Genomic DNA, 24,309 nt, shown 5'->3' with positions numbered 1-24,309 from the left:
CCGCCACCACCACCAGCTTGGATGACTGAGGATGAGGAAGAAACACCAGTCCTGGAGCGCCTGGACAAAATGATGAGTGAGCTTCAGATTTTGAAAGGTGAGGCTTTGCTAACCAAACGCAATCAGTCATCAGCTCAACCAGCAACACAAATGGCCTCAGGTTATCAACAGACAAGGAACAACTATCAAACCAGCAGTCAGGTTCCTCTAGTAAACCCACTGCCGTATGGATCAACACATCCTTCAGCTACCACTCCAAGATTTAGCTCCACAACCAATTACAGGCCCATGAGCATTCAGGCTGCTCCCCCTCAGCAACCAATTCAGCAAGCACCTCTTCCGCAGACTCCTCATGCCCCCCAAACAACCTCTCCAAATCCTGGGCCACCCTATCAAAGTTTCAGCTCAGATACAGCTTATCATGGTCCTCGTCCAACCATCCCTAACCTATTTCACAGAGACCCTGGTGAGTTTGCCCACCTGAAGATGGCTCTGGAGAACTTACTACCACCTGACAGTCCAGAGCTCTTCAAATATCAAGTTTTAGTGGACCATCTAAAGTTGGAGGATGCCAGATTGGTAGCGGAAGCCTACCTTCACTCTCCAACCCCATTTACAGATACCATGATGGCCTTAAATGAGAAGTTTGGACAGCCTCACCAACTGGCCCTGAGGAGGATTGCCGCTGTGATGGACTCACCTGACATCCGGCGTGGTGATGTTGTCGCCTTTGAGAAATTTTCTCTCCAGATCCAGTCACTGGTTGGCATGCTGAAGACGCTCGGTCCTGAGGGAGAGGTGGAGCTATACTGTGGCTCACATGTTGCTCGCCTGCTTAGTAAGTTACCCCCTGAGCAGCGAGCGGAATTCCGTAGATGCATGTTTAAGCAGTCTGGACGTAACCACACCCTTATTGATTTGTCGGACTGGTTAAAATATGAGTCTTGGTGTCAAGATTATGATGGCCAACTACCTGCCAGAGGACTAAGAGAGAAACCAAGCAGCCTGAAAGGAGAAGGAAGATTTGGGAAACGGTCAGTTGCTGTGCTCCATGGTGCGGACAGCTTATCTCAAAGCATTAAACCACCAAGTAATTCACTGAATAAAGCCAAGCCACCCCCTTATTGTGCCTTTTGTGACGTTAAAGAGCACCATTTGAGTCAATGTGCAGCCATAAGTCAACTGACAAAGGAACAGCTGGCAGATTGGATAAGGACCAACAAAAGATGTTGGCGCTGTGCACGTGCACATCATGCTGCACAGTGTAACCTGAAGAAGTCTTGTAACCTGTGCCGGGGCCGACACTTACAAGTTCTTCATGATGTCAACACAGGGCCATCAAAGGGGCCATTACCAGCATCACCCAGCCAAGAGAGAAGTGAGAATCCAACAGGGGTGTTGTATCTCGATCGACCAACAGAGGGCAGCCGAGTTCTGTTGAAAGTAGTTCCTGTTCTCCTACGTCATGGTGTCAGAACTCTGGAAACCTATGCAGTCTTAGATGATGGGTCAGAAAGAAGTATGCTCCTGCCTTCAGCAGCTCAGAAACTGGGACTTCAGGGCATACCAGAGTCTTTGCCTCTACGTACCATCAGGCAGGATGTTCAGACACTTAATGGATCCTGTGTTTCCTTCACTGTATCCCCCAGAAACAGGCAGAGGACTCAATACCGCATCCATAATGCTTTCACCACTGAACGTATTGACTTAGCAGATCACACTTACCCTGTTGACTTACTCAGGAAGAAATACAAGCACTTGACTGGCTTGCCAATCCAGCCCTTTAAGAAGATAAAGCCTTTGCTCCTGATAGGTAGCGACCACCCACATCTCATTACTCCTACAGAACCTGTGCGACTTGGTCCACCAGGAGGTCCAGCTGCTGTTCGCACTAGGTTAGGTTGGACACTACAAGGTCCTTCCAGCGTCCTACACCAATTTGAAAGATCACAGCAGTGTTTAGTCACCTCCATTCCCCCTCAAGTGAGTGAGTTAATGAGACATGTGGAGAAGCTCTGGAGAGCAGATATCATCCCTCTTAGGAGTGATAAAATGGTGACACGCTCCAAGCAAGATAATCAAGCTCTGGGCCTCCTAGAGGCTAAAACAGCCCGAGTGGAAGTCGATGGCATTTTACGCTATGCCACCCCCCTGCTGCGATGCAAAGACATGCCTCTCCTGCAGGCCACACCTGAGGCTGTCATGCCGAGCCTGAGAGGAGTGGAGAAAAGGCTTCACAAAGACCCAGAAAAAGCGGAGATTTACAAGGCAGAGATAAACAAACTGATAAAGGCTGGATATGTGCTGAGAGTGGAACCTAAAGAGCTGGAGAAAGGAGATGAAGCATGGTATATTCCTCACCACCTCGTCAGCCACAATGGAAAGCATAGACTAGTATTCAACTGTTCCTACCAGCACCGAGGTCAAACCCTGAATAATTATCTCCTTCCTGGCCCCACCCTCGGTTCCTCTCTGCTCGGGATCCTTTTAAGGTTCCGTGAGCATGCCGTGGCAGTAAGTGGTGATATAAAGGCTATGTTCCACCAGGTCCGCTTACTACCTGAAGATCGCCCTCTTCTGCGCTTCCTGTGGCGTAACCTACAACATGAGGAACCACCTGCAGTGTACGAGTGGCAGGTGTTACCCTTCGGCACCACCTGCAGCCCATGTTGTGCCACATTTGCTCTGCAACGCCATGCCAAAGACCACAGTCGGCCAGGAGAAGAGGTGAGGACTTCCATAGAGAGATGTTTTTATGTGGATAACTGTCTCCACAGTGTGCCAACAGCTGCCGAGGCCAGAGAACTAGTGGAGCAACTAAGAGCTCTACTGTCATCGGCTGGATTTCTCCTTAGGCAATGGGCCAGCAACGAGTCATGTGCCATCAGTCACCTACCAGAAGAAGATCGATCAGACAGTGCTGAGCTCTGGCTTGCAGAGAGTAAGACGGAGAGCCCAGAATCAACCCTGGGCCTTAGCTGGCACTTCGCTTCAGACATGCTTGGCTATAAGCACCGTCCAGTCCAGTATGAGGCTCCTACCATGCGCATCATCTACAGAGTACTGGCCAGTCAGTACGATCCACTGGGGTTCATACTACCATACACCACCAGAGCTAAGATGTTAGTCAGACGTCTGTGGGATAAGGATCGGGGCTGGGACGACCCCCAGCTGCCACCTGACCTTCTTCAACAGTGGGATATCTGGGAACAGGAGCTGCAGTTCCTTCCTGAAATCCGTTTTCCCAGACCATACCTACCCACTGATGTAGCCTGGGAGGTGAAAGGAAGAGAGCTGCATGTGTTCTGTGATGCGTCAGAGCAGGCTTATGGTGCTGTGGCGTATCTTAGAATGATGGGAGAGAATGATCAAGCACATGTATCCTTTGTTATGGCTCGCTCCAGAGTAGCTCCCAAACGTTTGCACTCCATTCCAAGGCTGGAGCTATGTGCAGCGCTTGTGGGAGCTCAGCTTTCTAAGCTTATTGAGGGTGAGCTCTCTCTGCATATTGAGAAAACAGTGATGTGGACAGACTCTACCACGGTGCTCACCTGGCTGCGATCTGAATCCTGCCGCTTCAAAGTCTTTGTGGGCACACGCATTGCTGAAATCCAGGAGTTGACTCATCTGCAGAGTTGGCGCTATGTGGAATCTGCCCAAAATCCTGCTGATGACATAACACGTGGCAAAACACTGCAGGAGTTAGCAAGACCAAACCGATGGAGTCACGGTCCTCCCATCCTACATCTACCGAGAGATCAGTGGCCGAAAGACCCCACTGATACCCTTGAAGTCTCCCCAGATGTATCTGAGCTTCGCAGATCAACCTTCTGTGCCGTGACATCTGCCTCCCCAGCCTACATGAGTCAGTATGATACCTGGCAGGAGCTGCTGGATGCAACAGTACAGGAGCTTCATGGGGCGGCAAAGGACATTTGTCCCACTGCTGAGGACTACCGTCAAGCAGAGAGGCTTCTCATTAAGAGGGCTCAACAAGAGAGTTTCCCAGATGAATTTCACCTTCTGACAGCAGGGAAACCAGTTCAAAGAAGTAGTCGTCTTTTAACACTGTCTCCAGAGCTGGATGAAAGTGGAGAACTTATAAGAGTGGGTGGCCGTCTACGTCGCGCCGAAGACCTAACCTTCTGCAACCTTCACCCGCTGGTTCTAGATCCCTCTCATCCAGTGACCAAGCTGCTCATTCAGGACTGTGACCGTCGTCTACGGCATCCCGGACCAGAACGAGTTTTTGCACAACTGCGGCGCCATTATTGGATCCTAAAGGGCAGAGAAGCAATTCGGCGCTTCCAGAGGACCTGCGCAGATTGCCAAAGATGGAGGGCGAGACCTACTGTCCCTAAAATGGCTGACCTGCCTTTAGCTCGACTCCGCCTCTTCAAGCCAGCCTTCTTTTCCACTGGAACTGACTGCTTCGGTCCCTTTGAAGTTAAAGTAGGCCGCCGTTTGGAAAAGAGATGGGGGATAATATTTAAATGTATGACTGTTAGAGCCGTGCATCTGGATGTACTGACCTCCATTGACACAGACTCCTTTTTGATGGCTCTGCGTCGGTTTATTTCGCGAAGAGGGACACCAGCTGAGCTTTATTCAGACCAGGGCACAAATTTTAGAGGAGGTGATGCTGAGCTGAGGGGAGCGTTTTCAGCCATGACATTGGAACTTCAGCAACTGCTAGCTCCACACAAGATCCAGTTCCACTTCAATCCTCCTGCAGCTCCGCACTTTGGAGGCGTGTGGGAGCGAGAAATCCGCTCTGTGAAGACAGCACTATATGCTACAGTCGGAGCTCAGCCCGTCACAGAAGAGGTCCTCCGTACAGTACTTGTGGAAGTAGAGGGGATCCTCAACTCAAAGCCGCTGGGCTATGTCTCATCCGATGTAAGAGATCCGGATCCTGTGACACCAAACTGCCTGCTTATGGGGCGGCGGGATGGTTCACTGCCACAGGTGGTTTACTCCAAAGATGAACTTCTGAGCCGTCGGCGGTGGAGGCATGCCCAAGTGCTCACTGACCATTTTTGGGCACGGTTTATTCGTCTATATCTACCTGGACTTCAGACCCGCCAGAAATGGCAAACCTCTACAGATGACATCAGAGAAGGGACGGTTGTCATGATTGTGGATCCTCATCTGCCCAGGGCTCTCTGGCCCGTGGGTCACATCGTCAAGGTTCACCCCAGTCCTGATGGACACATCAGGTCAGCAGATGTGAAGATTAAGGACAGAACTTACACTCGACCTGTGGCTCGGCTTGTGATCCTCCCTGCCATACCTGATGAGGACAGTGACCCCCAGGCGCAAGGTCGCCCTATCTAGAGTCTTTTGTTTGAGCAAATGTATTGTACACATTTGGGGGCGGCTGTTCAAAAGACCCTTATATATAGTTTAAGTTTGGTGTTGAGTATTACTCTTTGTATTATGTGTTTTCTGTTCAGCGTTACTATTGTCCCTTAAGGGATACCGTAGTTAGGGCAGTGATGACGTCAACACCTTGCCGTAGCCAACGTTGCTGGTATCTGGTGGGGAAGTTTGGGTAACCGAGCCGCTGTGCTAACACGTGGGAAAGACCATCGTATATGTGTTCTCCTTAAGAGTGTGCGTCATTGATGAGTAAGTTGCAATATTTGAGTGTTTACTGCAGCTAAATGAGTGATTTGAAGTTTATTTGTTTGCTATTATTTCACCTGTTGCTAAGTCCAAGCTATATGCTACGTGTGTATTGTAGAGCATTGTGTCGCACATGCATATCTATTCTCAGTAGAGCAGAGGCATGGTTATTAGTTAACTGTGGAGTTAACTTGCCTAAGTTTGCTTAGTAATATTGACTTAGAGGTTTCCTTCTTAGTTTATCTAAGGTATAATAGCATGGTGTAATGTGTAATGATAGGACACCTTGAACTTATTTTCTGTATTTTTGTTTATTCTAGGAAACCACACACACCTTCATGTAGACACATTTATGCCCATCCATGTTCAGTGGATTATCTGTGATACAGTTTGGAATACAGAACAGTTAAAGGATCCTGCCTCGTGTCTTCATTAAACTCCTGCTGCACCTCATCCAAAACTGGTCCTGAGCTGAATCCTGGCCTGAGTGGTGTTCTGGCCGACACTCCAGGTTGAGAGCGGTGACAAACCTGAACAGCGCCTAACAGTCCTTCAACTTTAGAACAAACTCACTTACAGTTTGTTTTATATTTCAACCTGGAGGCGGTGAGCCACGCATGCGGATTTTGACTGATTTACGATATTGTCTCATAAAAACTCAGCATTATTAAATGAAAGAATGTGGGGGAGATTTTAGTTCAGCAAGGTGAAAAAACTCTGCCACTTCCACGTGGACCTTTGCTTTCTTAGGGGGCTGCACCCAACTCATTTCTTTCATTGAAATCAGTCGGATTTGAGGTGGTTTACAATTGACCCAACGAGTTTAGCGTGACCTTTTCTCCTTGCTGTAAATGGGCACTCATTGAATCTAAAGGGAGGAGGTGGGAGGCTGGATGAGGAGGTGGAAGGCGGGGGGGGGGGGGGTAGAGTTGGGTGGAGGATCGAGGCGGCGGGCGAAGGGGGGCGGGGGGGCTTTGGTGGAAATCACAGCAGTGAAAATGGCAGTGCGGTGAAAGAGGGCCCTGATTGCATTGGGACAGCATGCGAGACTGAGCAGCATGCGCAGCCCAATCAGAGCGGCATAAGGAAAAAGTGCTCTTATCAACGAGTAATGGCCCACTTGACAATCACACAGGCACAAAACTGCTCTATTTAACGCTGATTGCAAAAACTGCTACCCCCCACCCACCCCATCACCCCAATCTGAGAACGACAGGACTCCCCCCCGCCCCTTGATATTGCCCCACCACCTCCCACCCCACAGCCGAGACCTTTTCCTGAATGGAATTTATAATCACCCCTCCTCCATTTCCACGCTAATTGTTATTTTAAGACTTGCGTTGTGTGTGTGTGTGTGTGTGTGCGCGCGCGCGTATGTGTGTGTGTCAGGTATTTAGTGCTGGTGAAAATATCTGCCTTGATTGCTGTTTGCTGTCAGGGATGAAGGTGCATCTATCTCGACTCCAGCAGCTCCACAAGAGTTTGCGTCTCGCCTACCTGGCGGGTCTCCAGTAGGACGGAGTGCGAGGGGTCTGCAGCGGTGCACATCTGGACACGCAGAGGCCATTGCTGAGGCGGCACAAAGCAGCCTGTGCTTCAGCATCACTCTGTGCTTTTCAATATTGTCCAAAAACAATTTAGACCTTTAACAAGCACTTATAAGCAGTTGTTAATCACTGACATATTGTTTAAAACAGAAATCAACCTGCAGCTCAGCCTGCTTTTCTTGTACCGAGAAGATAATTATTAATTTCGAAAGTTATGCTGATTTATTGTCTTAGAAAGGAGCAACACTTTTAAAATTGTTTTTGTGTGTAAGTTTCAGTAAAGTCGGAATTTAGTTTTACTTTGTAAAGGTCCATTTCAGTTGTTCTGTTTCATGTTTAAATTCCTGTGTTGAGAGACAAGCTTTTGGTTGTATTCCTTATGGTGCAACTCTTTCTTTTTTCTTCTTTCTTTTACATTTTACAGGAAATGTCATCCATACTGAAAGGGACTAACTTATTGTGGAGCTGTTCTTAATAAATAAGGTGCCAGCATTTACAATATATGAAAATCTTTATTTCTGCACCGTATTCATATTTATTTAATTATTTTAGGAAGTCACTTTGCATTTCTAATTCTATAAGTATTATTTTAATTTTAATTTTAACATTTCAAATGTGTCCTGTGTTGCACTCAGAATCATTGCGTGTCAAGGTGACGCCCAAATTTTGATTTACTTTCATAAGTGGAGCATTACAGCTTTTGTCATTGATACTTTAATTAGAAATTTCTTTGGGTTTATTTCAAGTGCAATGGACTCAGAGATGGAATAGACAGGAAAAGTTTGGGAAAATGTTTAAAAGGAAAGGAGAAAGGAGTAGAACAGAAAAAGAAGCACAGAATGAGAGAACACAAGTCTCGCACCTCTGCAGTCTGCCTCTCGATCTGCAGAAAGAGGAAAAACAAAACCGAGAAACAACAACGATGCTTAATACTAATAATTACAACAGCATGGAAAGTACACAATACGACATAATACAAGATACACTGAGTAGCAACTGCAGCCCAACTGAGAGTGTATCTGACAAACGACAAACACTTGAATCTGAGACGTCAACGATGTCAACACAAGATACATTTTTGTCACACTGAATATAATAATTGTGTTCATTTATTTCACTGGCATTTTTATATTAAGTATACATTTGAGGGTAAAATGATTTATTACTCTGAATTTGAAATTATTCTAATGTAACTAAGACGTCTGTTTTTGATTGAAATGACATAGGTATCTCTAAATAGATAGGATAATATCTAAGGTGTATCACTTTGAAATAGAAATAATTTAAGTTTCTGTTTACATTTGCAAATGTCGCATTGAAAAATATTAATATTTGTCACAATAATCAGTGGAAAGTGTTGATTGTCATTATAGAAATCACACACTTCTGTTCACAAGCGTTTCGCACAGTTATTACATCTCTCAGTTGTTCTCCAATTGTTGATTTTTGTGCTATGTTGCCAGTGGATTCAGCCAATTTCTGAAATGAGCTAACCTTTTGACTATATGAAGTTAAATAAAGTAAGTCTATTCAAATCTATGGCCACAAAGATGGTAAGGAAGTAAGATTACTTTTTTTTTTTTACTTCTCCACAAGAGGGCAACAGAGGACCTGCAGTCGTAACTCTTTTTGTCCAGATTTCCATGCATTACACATCACAAAATAAATGCTGCACTGATGTTACTGAGTGGATCAGTGCCAACATATTTCCTGTTTTAGATAACAGTAAATCACTGCAAAGGGAGGTAAAAGTGCACTGAAATGCAACAAGGCAGAAATCCTTTATTATTATTATTGTTTTCACACTAAGTCCAATTCATCAAACAAACTTACACATAGAAAACAAAATGCAGCAGCTATTTCATTTATCAGCAGCCAGTAAGACATAAATCACCAGGGATGCCATAGTATCAATATAGTAACTATAAAATCCTTCCAGTTCTGTATTCATTAACCTTCCATTAAGCTCGAATCATCTTATGTTTAAGACCAGTTAGGTCAAGCAAAATCATTTCTATGTGCACAACATTACAGCAATGACGGATTTCGAAGATTCTGTTTGAAGGTGGAAGCAAAAGTGCTTTGAAACGAGTCCTGCACTGACATGGCCTGAAAGGCCACTCAGACACAACATAAAAGGTCAGGGTTTTTTTTTTTTTTTTTGGCCAACATGTACCAAGATGGAGGCCTACAATCACGTTTGTAGGCCTCCATGTTGGATTCAGGGATTCAGTTGCACCAGTTCTGTCCACCCTAAGCCACTAATCTATTGTGAGTCTATTGTGCAAAGAAACTTGAATGTTAGCCCAAGTACTATAGCTTAAAATTTACCCAATACTAACATTAATAATGACATAATACTGAATATATAATGTTGGTGTTTTTTTTACAGACCTAAAGCAGATCTACTTTACTGCTTTAGTGAGAATTTTAAAAATGCTACATAGTTGTTATGCATCTAAACGCATAACAACTTTATTTCACAAGTGATGCTAATGGTGAAACACTGCGCTATTACTGTACATTTTTATTGCTTTAAAGGCTATTTGACCTCAGTCCGTTTTTTAATCTTCAGTAAGATGTTTAAGGTATAAAACAAATTTTCATGATAAAATAACACAAATCATATTATGAAACCTTCACCTCTGCATTGTTTTATTTTTGTGTCTCAACACGTACTCTTTAAAAATTAAGTTTTGACACCAGAAGATGTTGCTCTTACACTCAAGCTAGCCTTGTTGAGCTTGTCTGTCAGTCGGACGCTGAAAGTGGAAACCAGCCCGGTCACGTGATCTCCCATGGCAACCCGTGAGGGTGGTTAGTTACTCGGTGGTGAGCGGTGCAGCTCCTGTGATGGTCCGTATCTTTGCTTATAAATCTACCGCTGCACTTTCTAACTAACACCGCTCTGACCTGACGCTGTTCCTGGACTTCTTCTAGCGGGAGGCAGAGCAACATATCTCAACCTTTTAAACTTTTGATACTGCGGGACCTTTATTTTTAAACAAAACAAAGAGACTACGGGCTGAAAACCATGAAACACTTCACCCCAGGGTAGGAGCAGTTTAATTTTTCCATATTCAGCACTGGAGGGAGCCTCAGGCGTAAGATTAAACTGTAGTGCGACCACCCTTAGCATGATTAGTTGCTCTTCGGCTTCATGTTTCGATTTCTGCTTTACTTAATAGAAAAAAACAAAACAACAACAAAACATTAACTTCATTTTGCTGTAAAGGCTGTGAAAGGATCAACGGTTTAGTTAACTTTTAGGAAATTAATTTGCCAAAAGTACAATAATAATAATAATAATAATAATAATAATAATAATAATAATAATAATAATAATAATAATAATAATTTAATTGTCTTATAAGTTAATACATTTTTTGATAGTTAAAAGTTCTAAATATAGTTTTTGTTTCAAACTATCTAAAACTTTGTTTCTTCAAAGCTGTATTCTTTCAACAGCATAAAAGATAATTTGCAGATTTTTAAAAATAATTCTCAATATTTTTGTCTTCAAAGAAGTAATTGCAGTATTCACTCTGTGCACAGTGATATTACGATTATGGCAAATTTATTACCACATATTCCTAATTGACACAGTGGTTTAAAACGTAAGCAAATAAATATGATTTTTTTTTTAAATGAAATTTCCAATTATACACTTACTAGTACAGTTATCAATTCCCATATAATAAACCAAGCTGTGATTTTTACATTTTTTTAAGTGAATCATTATCAAGCAGCTCTTATCTAGTGTGTTATGACTTTCTGTTTTCCTATTGTGTAAAAAATTACTAGACAAATAGGTCCGTTTCTCTTTGTCTTCAAAATGGGAAAGACAAACGAACATGTGAAAGTAAGCAGATGTGCACAGAGTCCAGAAATATGTGCAAGAAAATAGCTACCGATATGTCAACAGTCAGGGTAATTATTTAGCTTAAAACAGTTGAAGTTCTGTTAAGTAGTTCCATAGCATGTCTCCATAACAACCCTGTGGTGGAAAGCATGCCAAAAAAATGCTTTTTTGCCCCTCCTACTATCACAAATAAAATGTTGGTAGTATGGAAGTTTGCTGAAATTTTACCTTAACTTGAACAATGGGCAATTTCCACGTCTCCTGTTAAGTATGGTGAGGTCTATGTGGTTTCCTGGGCCTGTTTTCTTTTCAAAAGGCTTGTGCATTTCATCGTGGATTTTAACATATTGCCTGCTTTTACCAATTTTGATAAAGTTCTGTTGTTGGGAAAGGCACAAACACTCCTATGTGTGGTAGGTCACTCAGGCCTTGGGTGTATTACTCAGTGAAATAACACTGATCAACTGAATGCAATTTATGCTGGAATAGACAGATTGGAATGGATCTTTTCTCCAACACAGGCGGCTAGTGAATAATATAAAGCGGATATTATGAGGGAGGCCAGATACACGCTTGACAAGTTGCCAATCCATCACAGGCCAATACAGAGGCACACAGGACAACCAACCATGCGCACAGTCAACTAAGGGCAGTTTAAAAAGACCAATTAACCTGGCAGTCATGTTTTCGGACTGTAGGAGGAAGTCAGAGTACCTGGAGAGAACCCACGCATACACACTCGATGTAGAAAAGACACAGGTCGGGAATCGTCCCTACGACCGTCTGACTATAAAATTACATTGACTACATCACATTATTGTGTCTGTGAAAAACAACATTTAAAAGGAGTTTGGCCGATTTCACAGTAAAGTAGCTTTAACGTTCTCATCAAATCTAACAAAGCACAATTTAGCTCGGTCCAGTTCACTAAGGTATATTTGTGTTTACGCAATTCAGCCTCATTTTAAGACCATGTTGCTATGAGGCCATATGCCCACTACAACGAAACCTACCAAGTCAAGTGTGTAACTGGGATTACGCTGAACAAGTCCTGACAAGCAAAAACGGCCAACCAGAAATAACAGTTCCTTCAATATTAACACATATAACACGCTGTCTAAACTTAACATTTGTGTTTTTTTTAAGCCCGAGTTGGTACTTAGAGCCAGGGTTTCAGGCAGAAAGCTGTACCCAGCGCTGAACGGTACCAAAGGCAGACATAAGCCAGGTGCACAAAGAGCAGGCCGCCAAGGTCAAGTGTGCCAAGCCCTTTAATTTATGTGTGTAATCAAACACCTGTAAGCGACCCTATACACAAATGCTGGTGGAAATCAAATCTTCTCTGGAAGGGAAAAAAAAAAAGAGGTGCCTTCCTTCCTTCCTCCTTTCTGATTTGCCGCACTGTGGAAGAGCTGATTTCTTGTTAATGAGGACAAGAGGACAACAGCCAGTAAACAAACACAGAGCGGTGCACAAGTAAAGCATTTGATTAGCTGTAATCAAGACGAGGTTTAATGTCTGAGGCTTCCTCGTTAAGTCTGACTGTGCTCAGGCTCTCGTTGGGTTTGGTTTTGTCTCTGCAGGTTTTTGCCAGCCTACAACAGCCTCACCGACAAACATCTCGCGGATTACTTCAGCAACAGTCGAATCAGGAAACACCTGCTGAGAGCAGGACTGGTACGTCACTGTGCATTTTTCAGGCATGTGATGAGTCAAAGGGCTCATATTGTCTGTCTGAGAGCGCTTGTTGTGATCAGATCACCAGGAGTGGGCGAATTGTTCCAGAAAAGGAGTATAGACATAAACTGATCCAGACAGCCAACCAGAACCATGTCCAAGAGTGCCTGGCCCAAGCCATTGTCCACAAGGTGCTGGAGAGAGAGGTGAGAAAAATGGGAGGAAAACAGGGGGAAAAAAAGAAAAATCATCTCATTTGTAAATCTTTTCATTCAGTAAGTAAGGCTAATTGTTCTTGCTGCTCGGCCACGCAGCACTACCACCAAATCGATGTCAAAAGGAAACAGGTGGAGTTTGAAAAGAAGCAACGAGTGCAAAGGTTTAAGGTACGTCATTTACATTCAATCCAGCCGTCCTGCTTTTTCCAAATTTGACTCTTTTCAAATATAAATGTCTGAAGAGCCTCAAAAGCATCCGTCCATTTTTAGAAATATAAAGTGAAATACTTTAGTGATGAAGATGGAACCTTTTCGGATGACACTTTTTATATGCGGCAACATATAAAGTTGTAATAAATGTTCTTGTTTGGAAGGTGGAGCGCTGTAAAAAGTATGAGGAAGAGATGATCCGCGCCCTGACTCCGTGCCCCCCGACGACATCCAGGTCCATCTGGGAACAGCTCTCGGGTCCACTGGGGAAACACTTTGCACCCTGTGACATCGTGAGTTAAAACATGCCGGTGCACCAGCACAGAATCCTCAGTAAGATGACGTTCAGCATGTTGCAGACATTAGACATTTCTGATATTTTATAATAGTTGCTAAATCATACAAAGTCAAATAATACCTTTATTTTTGTAAACTTTAGTCCGTTTTATGATAAATCGATGAAAGCTTCAGGTTTTTTTTTTTTTTTTTTGTTAGATGAAATTGTTTGCTTGTCTCTGAATCCTTCAAAAATAATTTATTTTACTTTACAAAAAATAATGTAATAATAAATATGTTTTTTGTTGTTGTCTTTTTAAATGTGCACAAAACAACACCCACTACATTGGCTGTATTGATGAGTGATTGTTGATTTCTCTTAGAAATAATCTGTCCTGTTGTTTCCGTTGGTTTCACATGTTTAAGTGCAGTTTTAAACATTTCAGGGATTTTAATTTCACTTGCAATACCATAAACACACAAAAAAATGCTTTTTTAAAAAAAACATGGTGGTAAGGATGACCTGCTAGCATCAGTTGTTTAAAATAACTTAATCAGATATTTATATAAGAAGTAGTACCACTTTTATTTAGCAATTAAAATAAAAACCTTATCAGTCTAGACTGCAGACAAATGAACAGGATGATCCGCTGAGCTGTAGATCTTTAACATTTTAATCACTTCTTTTTCCTTACAGAATTTCTGTCAAACATAAAAAAGGATTTCCTCTTTTCGCTGACAGCTGGCATGTTAGAATCAACACTGATACTTAAGTCTGGATGTCAGCGTTTGTTTGCTCTGCTTGCAGACTTGTGTTCTGTGTGAAGCTGAGGATTAGCTGTGTGCTGTCTTTTACAGCCTTAAAAGTCACGGGGCCTGATGCCAGAACAAACAGCAGCAGTAATCCTGTCATTGATCTGTGCGCTTACCGTATGAAATCCCCCTCTTCTCAAGTCTGCAAACATCTCACAGCTCAGCAGGTCGGGCCTTGTCTGAAGTGCAGCAGAGCTGATGTGCATGGGGAAACGAAAAGATGCAGAACCAACGACGACATCATTCCCGCCACCTTTATTTACTGTTAATTTGTATGGATCACATTTCAGAAACTAGATTGAATTATCAGATCAAAATTAAACAATAAATTTGAGACATCAAATTTGTACAGTGCCTTGCGAAAAGTATTCATACCCAAGGGAACTTTTCACATTCTATCATCTTACAACTACAAACTACATCTATGGTATAATGTCATTTAAGGTGATAATATTGCATAATATATCTGGAAAATCTGACATGGTTTTCAACAGTTTTAACTAATTAAATCCTGTTCACTGTTCAAAAGTCTAACCACCCTAAACAAATCCAGGGGTAAGGAATTGCCTCCAGAAGTCACAGATTATCAAAAAGTGTGTCCGCCTGTATTTAATTTGTTCTCAGTATAAATCCAGCTGTTATGTGGAGACCTCTGAGGTTTGCTAGAGAACATTGGTGAATTTTAGTGAAGACTAAGAAACACAGCAGACAGGCCAGGGATGCAATCGTAGAGACGTTTGAAACTGGGTGAGGTTAGAAAACTAGCCTGTATGGCTAACTCTGGGACATTTTGTATGCACATGCTTCCCTTTGAAATAAATAAATAACAACTTTAAACATCTCGTAGAGGATTTTCAATCCGGTATCAAAAAAACAGAGTATGGCACCACTCCAAAGCTATTAAGATATGGCCCTCCACATAAACTGATAAGACCACGAGGAAAGCTTTAATCAGAGAAGAAACCAGCTGAGACCTAAAGCACAGCTCTAATGCATGGGAAAATATTTCTATTTAAAAGAAAAATGAAAACCTTGTCTCATTAAGCTCACAATTATGCTCTATTTTGTGTTGGTTTGTCACAAAAATAAATCCTGTAAAATGCTTTGAATATTTTGGGTGTACTGTGATGAAATGCCAAAACAGATTCAGTGGGTGTGAATGCTTTTGTCAGGCACAGTAAATGAAACGGAATGGTTTATGTAGTTCAAGTATTCAGTGACTGTGCAACAACTCTGATGGAAACTCTGTGGCTGAACTAGCCGAGCTTGACTCGACCAAGCACGGCTCCGGGAAAGATGCAGAGGCCGGTGCGCCTAAAGCCCATCCACAGGAGAAGCAGCACAGCTTTACCCAGGCACATCTCACCTTACCGAAAAAGTTTGTCCTTTCTGGAGAGCCAGCCGTACAACTGCCTTGTGAGTGTCTGATCTGCACTGAAACCAAGCCAGGTGTTATCAGCACCTACTGAGACTTCCACGATTTCCCACTCAGGCGAACTTCAAGTCCCGCAGACGTTTTACCACAAAAGACATCTACCCTGGTCTGGACAGCTTCTGCCTCCCAGTCACCAAGAACTTTATAATACCAACGCCCCCAGTGGTACCCCCAACAGGCGCCCCCAGCAGCACCATCAGAGGCCGCAGGCTGCGCCCCAGCACCTCTTCCAGTGGAGTTGAGGTCAGTGCTTTCTGCTCTTCTGTGATTAGATGTGTTAACGTAATAAATCACTAGTCCATCCAATCAACAATGCACATTTCATACCAGCCCATATCGTCAAATATTGTTTTACTTGTTACATATGGCTAATGTTTGGTATTTCTACACATTATTCTTTGCCTTATTGTCATAAAGTTGTGCCCATCCATCCATTTTGATAAAATGACATCAGCCGACCATCTTTTATTCTCTTCAGTATCCCTCTCGGCTAAAGGGCTCAATTCACCAGAGCCGAGTGCAAGTGACCATGGTGTACTTTGGCAAACTGGTTCATCTCTCTGACCACCCATCCGTTATAAGGGATGAAATCAAAGTGCTTCAGCAGCACTGCGGAGGAGAAAACTTGTGTGTGTACCAGGGAAAACTCCGCGAGGGAGGTTGGTGCTCGCAGAGCGAGACAAAATATACTCATATATCACACCTAATTTATGATTCTCTTCTTTTTTTTCTTCGATCTTCCCTCCCCTTAGATGTTTTCCAGTTCCTTTCAAGGCGCCACAGAGGCTATCCCTTCAGCTTGACCTTCTACCAGAACGGGTTACTAGTGGAGCGGCTGAGCTCCTGCTGTGAATATAAACACAGTAAAGGCTCCCGAATCGGAGGAAGGAATGGACTCTTTGGCTTCTCCAGCATGGAGGGGGCGACTCCTTGTTACAAGTGAGAGTTTTACATTTGAAATGTGCAAAAACAAAGAGATTGTTATATCAACGATTCACATGTCAGTAATTCCCACTACATCCTATAGAGTAGATGATCATGGGCATTAGGGGTTATCGTGGATAACAAGGGGCAAGAGGGAAGGTGCAAGCAGGACCCAGGTCAGTATTTAATTGCAACCAAATGTCTTTGTTTTTTGGGGGATTGTTTTTTTAGGTGCATCGTAGCAATGGGCGTGGACAAACTGCCCATTCCTCCTCCAAAGAAAGTCAAAGGAGATCTGTCACGAAAACTGTCAGCTGCTAGCCTTAAAGATGAACCTGGGAAGGAATCAGATGCAAGTGAGGTGGAAGCTGCATCAGACCAGAAGTACGAGAGCTGTCGAACACCTGAAATGGTCTCAACAGTCAGAAAACAGTCAGCCACTAGCCTTAAAGATGAAAATGAGATGGAGGCAGATACAACTGAGGAAGTAGCTGTCTCAAAACAGGAGTACGAGAGCTACCGATCCCCTGAAATGGACACAACAGCCATAGAGCAGACAGCATCTGTGGAGAGCAACATCATAAATGGTATAGTACCTAAAACAATTGAGTAAAAACTAAACAATGGCTGGCTCCTGATTGAAAGATACATGTGGTTCATTTTTGGTTTTCTCATCCTCAGATTATGAAGAAGACTTTGAAGCAGATAATGAAAGTTCGATGGAAGAAACAACGCCACAAGAAATGAAATCCCAGATTCAGGGCGAGGAGGCAGAGGCCTGTGAGGTTGAGGAAGAGGAGGTCTATAGCGGTAGGGAAACCTCCTCACTCGACATTACAAAAGCAGATGATCCTTTAACTTGGTCACATTTGCTGCACCAACACAAACTCAATATTTCACTTGATAAACCAACAAAAGGTCCATAGTTTTGGTGTGAATGTAAAATGATGGTAACACTTTATTTGAAGGGGGGTTGAATAAGACTGTCATGACACTTTCATAAACATGACATAACACCTGTCATGAACATCAATAAGTCTTCATGAATATTTATGACTGTTGTCATAAAGCGTCATTCGGTAAATCATGACACTTTTAATACAAAGTTGACATTATTCAAAATGTCTTTGTTATGACAACTTGACATTAACCAAGAAATCATTACTGTTTAAACTTTACCTTTAATAACATAAAGTTATCTAAGTTTTAAAGTGCAATCAGTAATACTTTTATAACAAATTTATATCAGTAATGATTTCTTGGTTAATGTCAAGTTGTCATAACAAAGACATTTTGAATAATGTCAACTTTGTATTAAAAGTGTCATAATTTACCGAATGACGCTTTATGACAACAGTCATAAATATTCATGAAGGCTAATTAACATTCATGACAGGTGTAAATGACAGTGTCATGTCAGTCTTATTCAACCCCCTTCAAATAAAGTGTTACCATAATGATTCATGGTTTTCAACATTTTCAACAAAGAAAAATCCTACAAGACAACTCAATAGTTTATTGAATCATCTGTTGCTGACTATGTGTTGTGTCAGATTTCACCACCCCAATTATATTTCATGGCGTCCGTCCACAAAAAAAATAAAAAAATCACGTCTGATTTGGTCTTATCCGAGCAGAACATTGTCTTCTACCCGTTTCTTGTGTCCCTTACACCGCTAACGTAACTTCTTATACCTTTTTGTAGAGTGAGTGTCTAATACAGAATCAACAGACTCTTCCACCTTAACTGTGAATCTCTGCATCTCCTCCAGAGTTCCCACGGCTACTGAATCTCTCCTTTAGATGATGTTCAGTAATGTTCTCTAACGGACATCTGAGGGCGAACGACTAGATTTATGCTGAGATTAAATGACACGAAGGTTGATTTTTATTTGCATAAGAAATCATTTGTCTTGGTCTATCACATAAAACCCCAATAAATCCCATGGAATTAACTTTAAGTTATACAGAAAAAAATAAGAGGTATTACAACATGTATAGAGCAATGCTTTCATATTAAATTAGAAAGCACTTTTATTGGCTCATGTGTTGAGAGAAAATCATCACCACATTTTGGTATTCATGTTTACATTTGGGGTTTGAAGCAGAGAAATTAAAACACTCCATCTTTTTTTTTTCTTTTTTCTTTTTTTGCTCAGAAGAGAACAGGTCTCGTTCGGTCTCCGTCATGTCAGGTAGATATAAGGAGACTAGTGGTGAAACCACAATACCCTCAGAAGATGAGGAGAGAGAAGATAATACTGAAGAGGACAACCAAGCAGAAGATGCTGCTCCTGTAAGTAAAAAAGTCAAATGGATAAACGAAGAAACCACTCCCGGCATAGACGAGCCCACTTCGGTCAATAACCCAGAGTTACTGGACAGCGCCATGGACAGCACAGGGATTGAAATTGCTGACACCGGCGTCCTCCTGGGCAATGATAGCCCCTCACAAGGCAAATATGTAGGGGATTCTGAATCTGAGATCAAAACTGAGGATGAACTAGAGAGGGGTGAGTGCAACGCACAAGATGGAACTGAAGATATTTGAGCTAAATAAAAAGACTAGCTTCATCTTGTGTGCTGTTTTTTTATTATTGTAGCATCATTCTTGTTAGTGTTTTAGATTAAAACTGTTATCTTTTGTTTATTTTCTTAAATCAGCAGTACTTAGAGAACATCATCTATTGAGTACATACAAAAAAACATTGCTCAAAGCTCAGGAAACAAAAAGAAGAGCTCTTATAAGTGGTGAAATTGCAATCAGAAAAGAGGAAGGAAGCAGTCACTTAGAGGAAAAATGCATACATTTGCATGTGGCATAATCTTTCAGTATGCTTAAAATATGCAGCTGTGAAGAGCTGCTTTATATTCATGCGGTGCGTACCTAAACAAATCAAGCAGCTTTTCACTCTCTGTCAATATTTCACTCATGCATTCTGCAAAGATAGGATGTATAAGTAAATAAAGCTGTCTACACTGTATAGCAAGCCTTTTGAACACCGTAAGCCAAACTTAAGAGACTTTCTTTTTGGCCTAATTTCAAGTTGCCTTAAAATTTAAAAAACAGACTAAGTGTTTTGTTTGAGTTGTGGATTTGTGTCTGCATGTGCAAGTTCCAACATTTTGTGCATGCTGTGCAGTTTTCTTGTGTTTGCCAAGAGTGATTAAATAATTGCTTTCATAGTTGGGTGTGCTTTTCTTGAGTTCTTCTCTTTCTTTCTCTTTATGTGCTCAAGCATTGATATATTCTGATTAGTCACATGCACCATGTCTCCTTGCCCTTCCTAAGCCAAATCTGTGCAGGAGAAGCTGGCAGAAGCCATCCTGAAAGAGTCTCAGAGCAGCTCTGAGCCTGAACCGAGTGACACCAGTACTGAAGAAGAGGAGGTACCTGTGGATAAAGCCCCTGACAAAGAAAACAAAGGTACCAAACTTTTAACTCTTGTAATAAAGCGTCCTGAGAAAAAGTTTGATTTGTTTCTGCAACTGAAAATGGGATTGATTTGAACAGAATTTTGTACCTATTTGGATTAAATTTAACTGGATGTGAATTGGACCAACTTGTTTTGAAAAGTATCTGAAAATGACAATTGATGTAATTAGGTGTTATACATTGTGCATTTCAAAGGTAATCACAACCACTGATTTTTTTCATGTCTGTCAACCACAAAACTTTATTGTATTTGATTTGGGATTTATGTAAACCAACACCAGGTAGGGCAGACCTGAGAAGTGGGAGAAAAAGAAAATGTGATTTTCAAAATCTGGAAATTGCCCGCACTGTAAACAACCATCCTTCACTGCGAAGAGAGAAGTGCCGATCCGAGCGAGGCGGCTGTTGGTTTCCTTTTAGGATGTATTTCACACCTTTAGGATTTTTGTTTGGACAAAGTTTTGGAAAGCATGTATCCTTTTCCTTTACTTCACAACAACAACGACTTGTGTTGATCCATTACATAAAACACAAATACAGTACATTAAAGTCTGTCGGTTTAAAATGCCAAAATGCAAAACTGTAGGTATGAATATATTTGCAAGTCATTTTAAATGGACTCAGTTAGATTGCATTCAGTTGAATGTCCTAAATTGCTTTTTCCGTTTTTAGAACATCTGAAGGCTCTGGTAGAAGAGACGAATTGTGAAGAAAATGTTGCCAATGAAGTCGTAGAGGAACAAAAAGTGTTTACAGAAGCAGAAAACGAGGAGGTCAAGGTGTCAGACCATGGTGACAACACCCAAGAAGAGCGAGTCGGTGAGGTTGGGGAGGATAGAAAGCTCACACAGGATGAAGCCAGAACACAGGGGGATAAATCAGAGGAACCAGGTGAAGCCCACCTCCCTGTAAATGGAGACGTGGCACAAGACGACAAGATAGAGGATCCCTTTGAAAGAAATGAATTGGCTGACGTTGAGGCTTCCCATAGCGATGAAGAAAAAGTGGAAAAAGGTTCAGCAAAACCTGACAGTCAGCATGATGAGTCAGGGCAAAGGGCAAAAAGCAGAGAAGAGGATGAGTCATCAGTATTAGAGCCAAGAGAGAAGGTCGATGAGCCAGAAGTGCCAGATATTGCTGAGGCAGAGGCTACAAGCGAGACGATGGAGACAAAAGCAGAATCCTCAGAGGAACAAGAGGCCCTCGGCCGTGAAGAGGCACCTGAAACCGGCACAGACAAGATGCAGGAAGACAGCGAGGAAGCTCAAGTCACAGCGGAGAATTCAAGCAGATCACCAGAGGAGTGTGGGGACTCCACAGCTGAGGAAACAGTAGACGTGCATGTGGAAGCTGTGAAAACCCAGAGCATTAATGACGAGACTCATGCAGAAACAAAACAGCAATTGGCAAGAGGTAAAGGAGGACAGGATGACAGTCAAGAGGAAAACTGTGGTGTAAAAGAAGAATCTGTGGAAGTGCATGAAACAGCAGAGAGGCAAAGCCTTACACATTTAGAGGGGATAACAGGAGCTGAAAATAAAGCAGAAGAAATTAATGATGAAAGCAAGGTTGATGAAAGTAATGAGCAAACTAAAAACCCACCAGAGGGGACAGAATGTGAAGAAATTCAAGATGAGGAGCATAAAGATAAAATTAGAGAGACTGAGAAAGATGCTAAAGATGAAGAAGATGAGGGTAAAGTCAGCTGGGGCGAACCTGAAGCAAAAAGAGATGATAAAGGTCAAGCAAGCAAAGAAGGGAGTGAGACAAAGAAAGTTTTACGAGAAAAAGATGATGAAGCAGTAATGTCAGAAAATGGTGAGAAGGAAAAAGTTGAAGGGAATAAAACCGATGAAGAATATGAAGATATAACCAATAACAGTGTAGCAGAGGAAATAGGGGCATCTGAGACCACAGAAGTACCTGAGAGAAGTCAAGATGTTGACTTGGATACACAAAAAATGAAAACAAGTTCTGAAAAGATCGTTGAGTCAGAGAAAGTCAGTGAAAGTAAAGCAGCAGAAGGGACTGAAATGCATCAGCCAAATCTGGCTGTTTCAGAAGCTGAGACTGGTGAAAGAGAAGCAGAGAAGCAAAGTGAAACAGGGGAAATAGACGCTGAAAATGGGGAGAGTTCTTTCGCAGCTGAGCGAGAACCTCAAGAGGATGAGGGAAATGCTGTAACATCTGAAGAGAAAAGACAAACGGATGAGCCAGATGAAGAAATTGAGAGCACAGAGGTAAAAGGAGTAGTTACGGAGTCTGGAGACGATGCCGAAAAGCAAGAGGACAGCTTGACTGATCAGGTCCCAGAGACTGGTGTACCGGAAAGCGATGCTGAGGAAGCGGATGGCAGCATGGTGAAGCATGATGAAGCTGCTAGCACGGTCTCAGAGCCAGAGACATTTGGAGCAGAAATACAAGAAGAGAGAAATGCCAATGAGGAAGTAGAGGAAGTTGAAAATGAGAACAAGGTGTACAATTTGATCCTAGGCAACAATAAGAGCGATATCGGTGAGGTGTCTCCTTTAAGTGAAATCTCTTCACCTGGTGATGTGGAGGAAACAGCTGAGCAAAAAGATGAAGGGATGTCTAGGTCTATTACTGACAAACCACTAGAAACTAGAGAGAATGGAGAGGACACAGAGGAGATAAGCAAGGCATCAGAGGAGGGAGCAAGTGTGCTGCTCAAACCTCTAGATCCAAACATAGACGGAGAAGATGTTGTCGGTGAAGAAAACCCAGAGGCTTTAGCAAAAGATGACAATACGGATATGGTCACAAACTGGATACAAATGCACCAAACGTCAAAGTTTTTTGAGACATTTGTTGAGCCTTTAGAAGATCTGAGGGAGGAGATCTCAGATGCACAGGCATTCAACCCAAATGGTGAAGAAAAAGAATCTGCCGAGCTACTAAGACCAGAGAGCCCAACAAAGATGGGAAGGATCTCAGAGGATGGAGACATAGAGGACTCAAGAAATGAGGCTCAAACTAAAGCTAATGAAGGTGGACTACAAGGCAGTGAGGAGGCCGGTAAGAAAAACCCTGAAACAAATAAAGAGACTGACCAACATGACAGTAGGGGATCACAAGAAGATGACAAAGAAAATCAAGAGGGAAACACTCCTTTTACAGCTGAAGTGGAGACTTTCTCAAGTTCTCTCCAAGCCGAAAGTGATTTTGAGAACCAAAGTAGTGGAAATGCGAACAGTGGTCCAGGTCTGATTGTGAAGCAAACAGCCACAGACCCTTCATTCAAACCAGAACAATCAAACTCCCTGAATGGGCAGGGCGACACAGACGACACATTCAACAACATCAGCAGAGACGGACGTCAAACTACGCAAATAACGAAGCTCACAACATCTCACTCAGCTGATGGGAGCCAGGAAGAGCCCCATGATGACGATGTCCAAACTAAAATGTTAGAGCGACGCTTCAGTGGAGAGACAAGAGACATCAAAGACATCAAACACACCCTGAGCAAAGAGCGCCTGAGCACTTTCTCGTTGTTTGGTCACACCTCTTATCCTTTACTGACCACTTCAGGGTCTGATGGTGGACAGTAACAATAACGTCACATTTTTAATAGCTAATTTGAGAAAATCTTGTCTAACTTAAGATCCATAGGTAATCGATTACAGCAATCAAGAGCAAATACGACATAGGTTTGGGTTTGACAGAATTCCTCAAGTGTCTCTTACTGCCTCTGTGTATTTTAGAATAGGTTCTTAGACGGCCGTCGCACCTGAATAACCAGAAAGAACAAGCTGTACCTTGTGTTTTGACTGCTGGTCGCAATGTTTACAGCAGACCCACCTCTTCCTACTGTTAGCCACAATGTGGCAGTATCAAGTACAGCCGCTATCATCTATTACCTGTAAACGGATCCACCTCGACTCCTGCTTACGTATGATTGAATAATTCATAGCTGTCAGACTCCCGCATCTTTAGCCGACCTCTGATGCACTTTACATTTCCAACCAAGTGGCTACGAGCAGGCCGGCTTTCAGCAGGGGTCTGTAATTCAAACTGGTAATGGCCATTTCAGTCAGCACTCTGACATGATTACCTAGTGACATTATCAGCAACAGGAGACCGATAATGATGATTAGCTTGGTGGTGATGAAGTGAAATGTCAAAAAGATCCTTGCTGCTAATACTTAACTGTATTTTTTTTAGATAGAGTTTATATTTTTATGTTTAGGTGTAGGTGTGTGCAGCTTCAGCATTTTATGCAATAGCTATCCCTGATGTACAGCTTGTGTGAATAGGCCAAC

The 24,309-nt window shown here is 42.5% G+C and overlaps 2 protein-coding genes across 2 annotated transcripts; both read left to right on the top strand.

The window, feature by feature from the left end:
- The first annotated feature begins 2,052 nt into the window (after nucleotides 1–2,052).
- Nucleotides 2,053–6,042, top strand: LOC148159934 (uncharacterized). The gene is made up of 2 exons (XM_088005250.1): nucleotides 2,053–5,631; nucleotides 5,949–6,042. Exon 1 carries the CDS (start codon nucleotides 2,053–2,055, stop codon nucleotides 5,335–5,337), a length of 3,285 nt encoding a protein of 1,094 aa, XP_087861376.1. The 3' UTR covers nucleotides 5,338–5,631; nucleotides 5,949–6,042.
- Nucleotides 6,043–7,068: 1,026 nt separating this feature from the next.
- On the top strand, nucleotides 7,069–24,231 carry erich3 (glutamate-rich 3). Its single transcript, XM_088005249.1, has 14 exons — nucleotides 7,069–7,139; nucleotides 12,621–12,714; nucleotides 12,795–12,920; nucleotides 13,029–13,100; nucleotides 13,307–13,435; nucleotides 15,492–15,647; nucleotides 15,724–15,909; nucleotides 16,145–16,325; nucleotides 16,419–16,605; nucleotides 16,822–17,177; nucleotides 17,272–17,400; nucleotides 18,753–19,103; nucleotides 19,883–20,017; nucleotides 20,699–24,231. Exons 1-14 carry the CDS (start codon nucleotides 7,069–7,071, stop codon nucleotides 23,596–23,598), a joined length of 5,073 nt encoding a protein of 1,690 aa, XP_087861375.1. The 3' UTR covers nucleotides 23,599–24,231.
- The last annotated feature ends 78 nt before the right edge of the window (nucleotides 24,232–24,309 follow it).

Source organism: Poecilia mexicana, unplaced genomic scaffold (genome assembly GCF_051168715.1).
Source record: "Poecilia mexicana isolate PSO_F unplaced genomic scaffold, ASM5116871v1 scaffold_4, whole genome shotgun sequence".
Lineage (NCBI taxonomy): Eukaryota > Metazoa > Chordata > Actinopteri > Cyprinodontiformes > Poeciliidae > Poecilia > Poecilia mexicana.
This window is presented reverse-complemented; position numbering and strand designations above follow the sequence as displayed.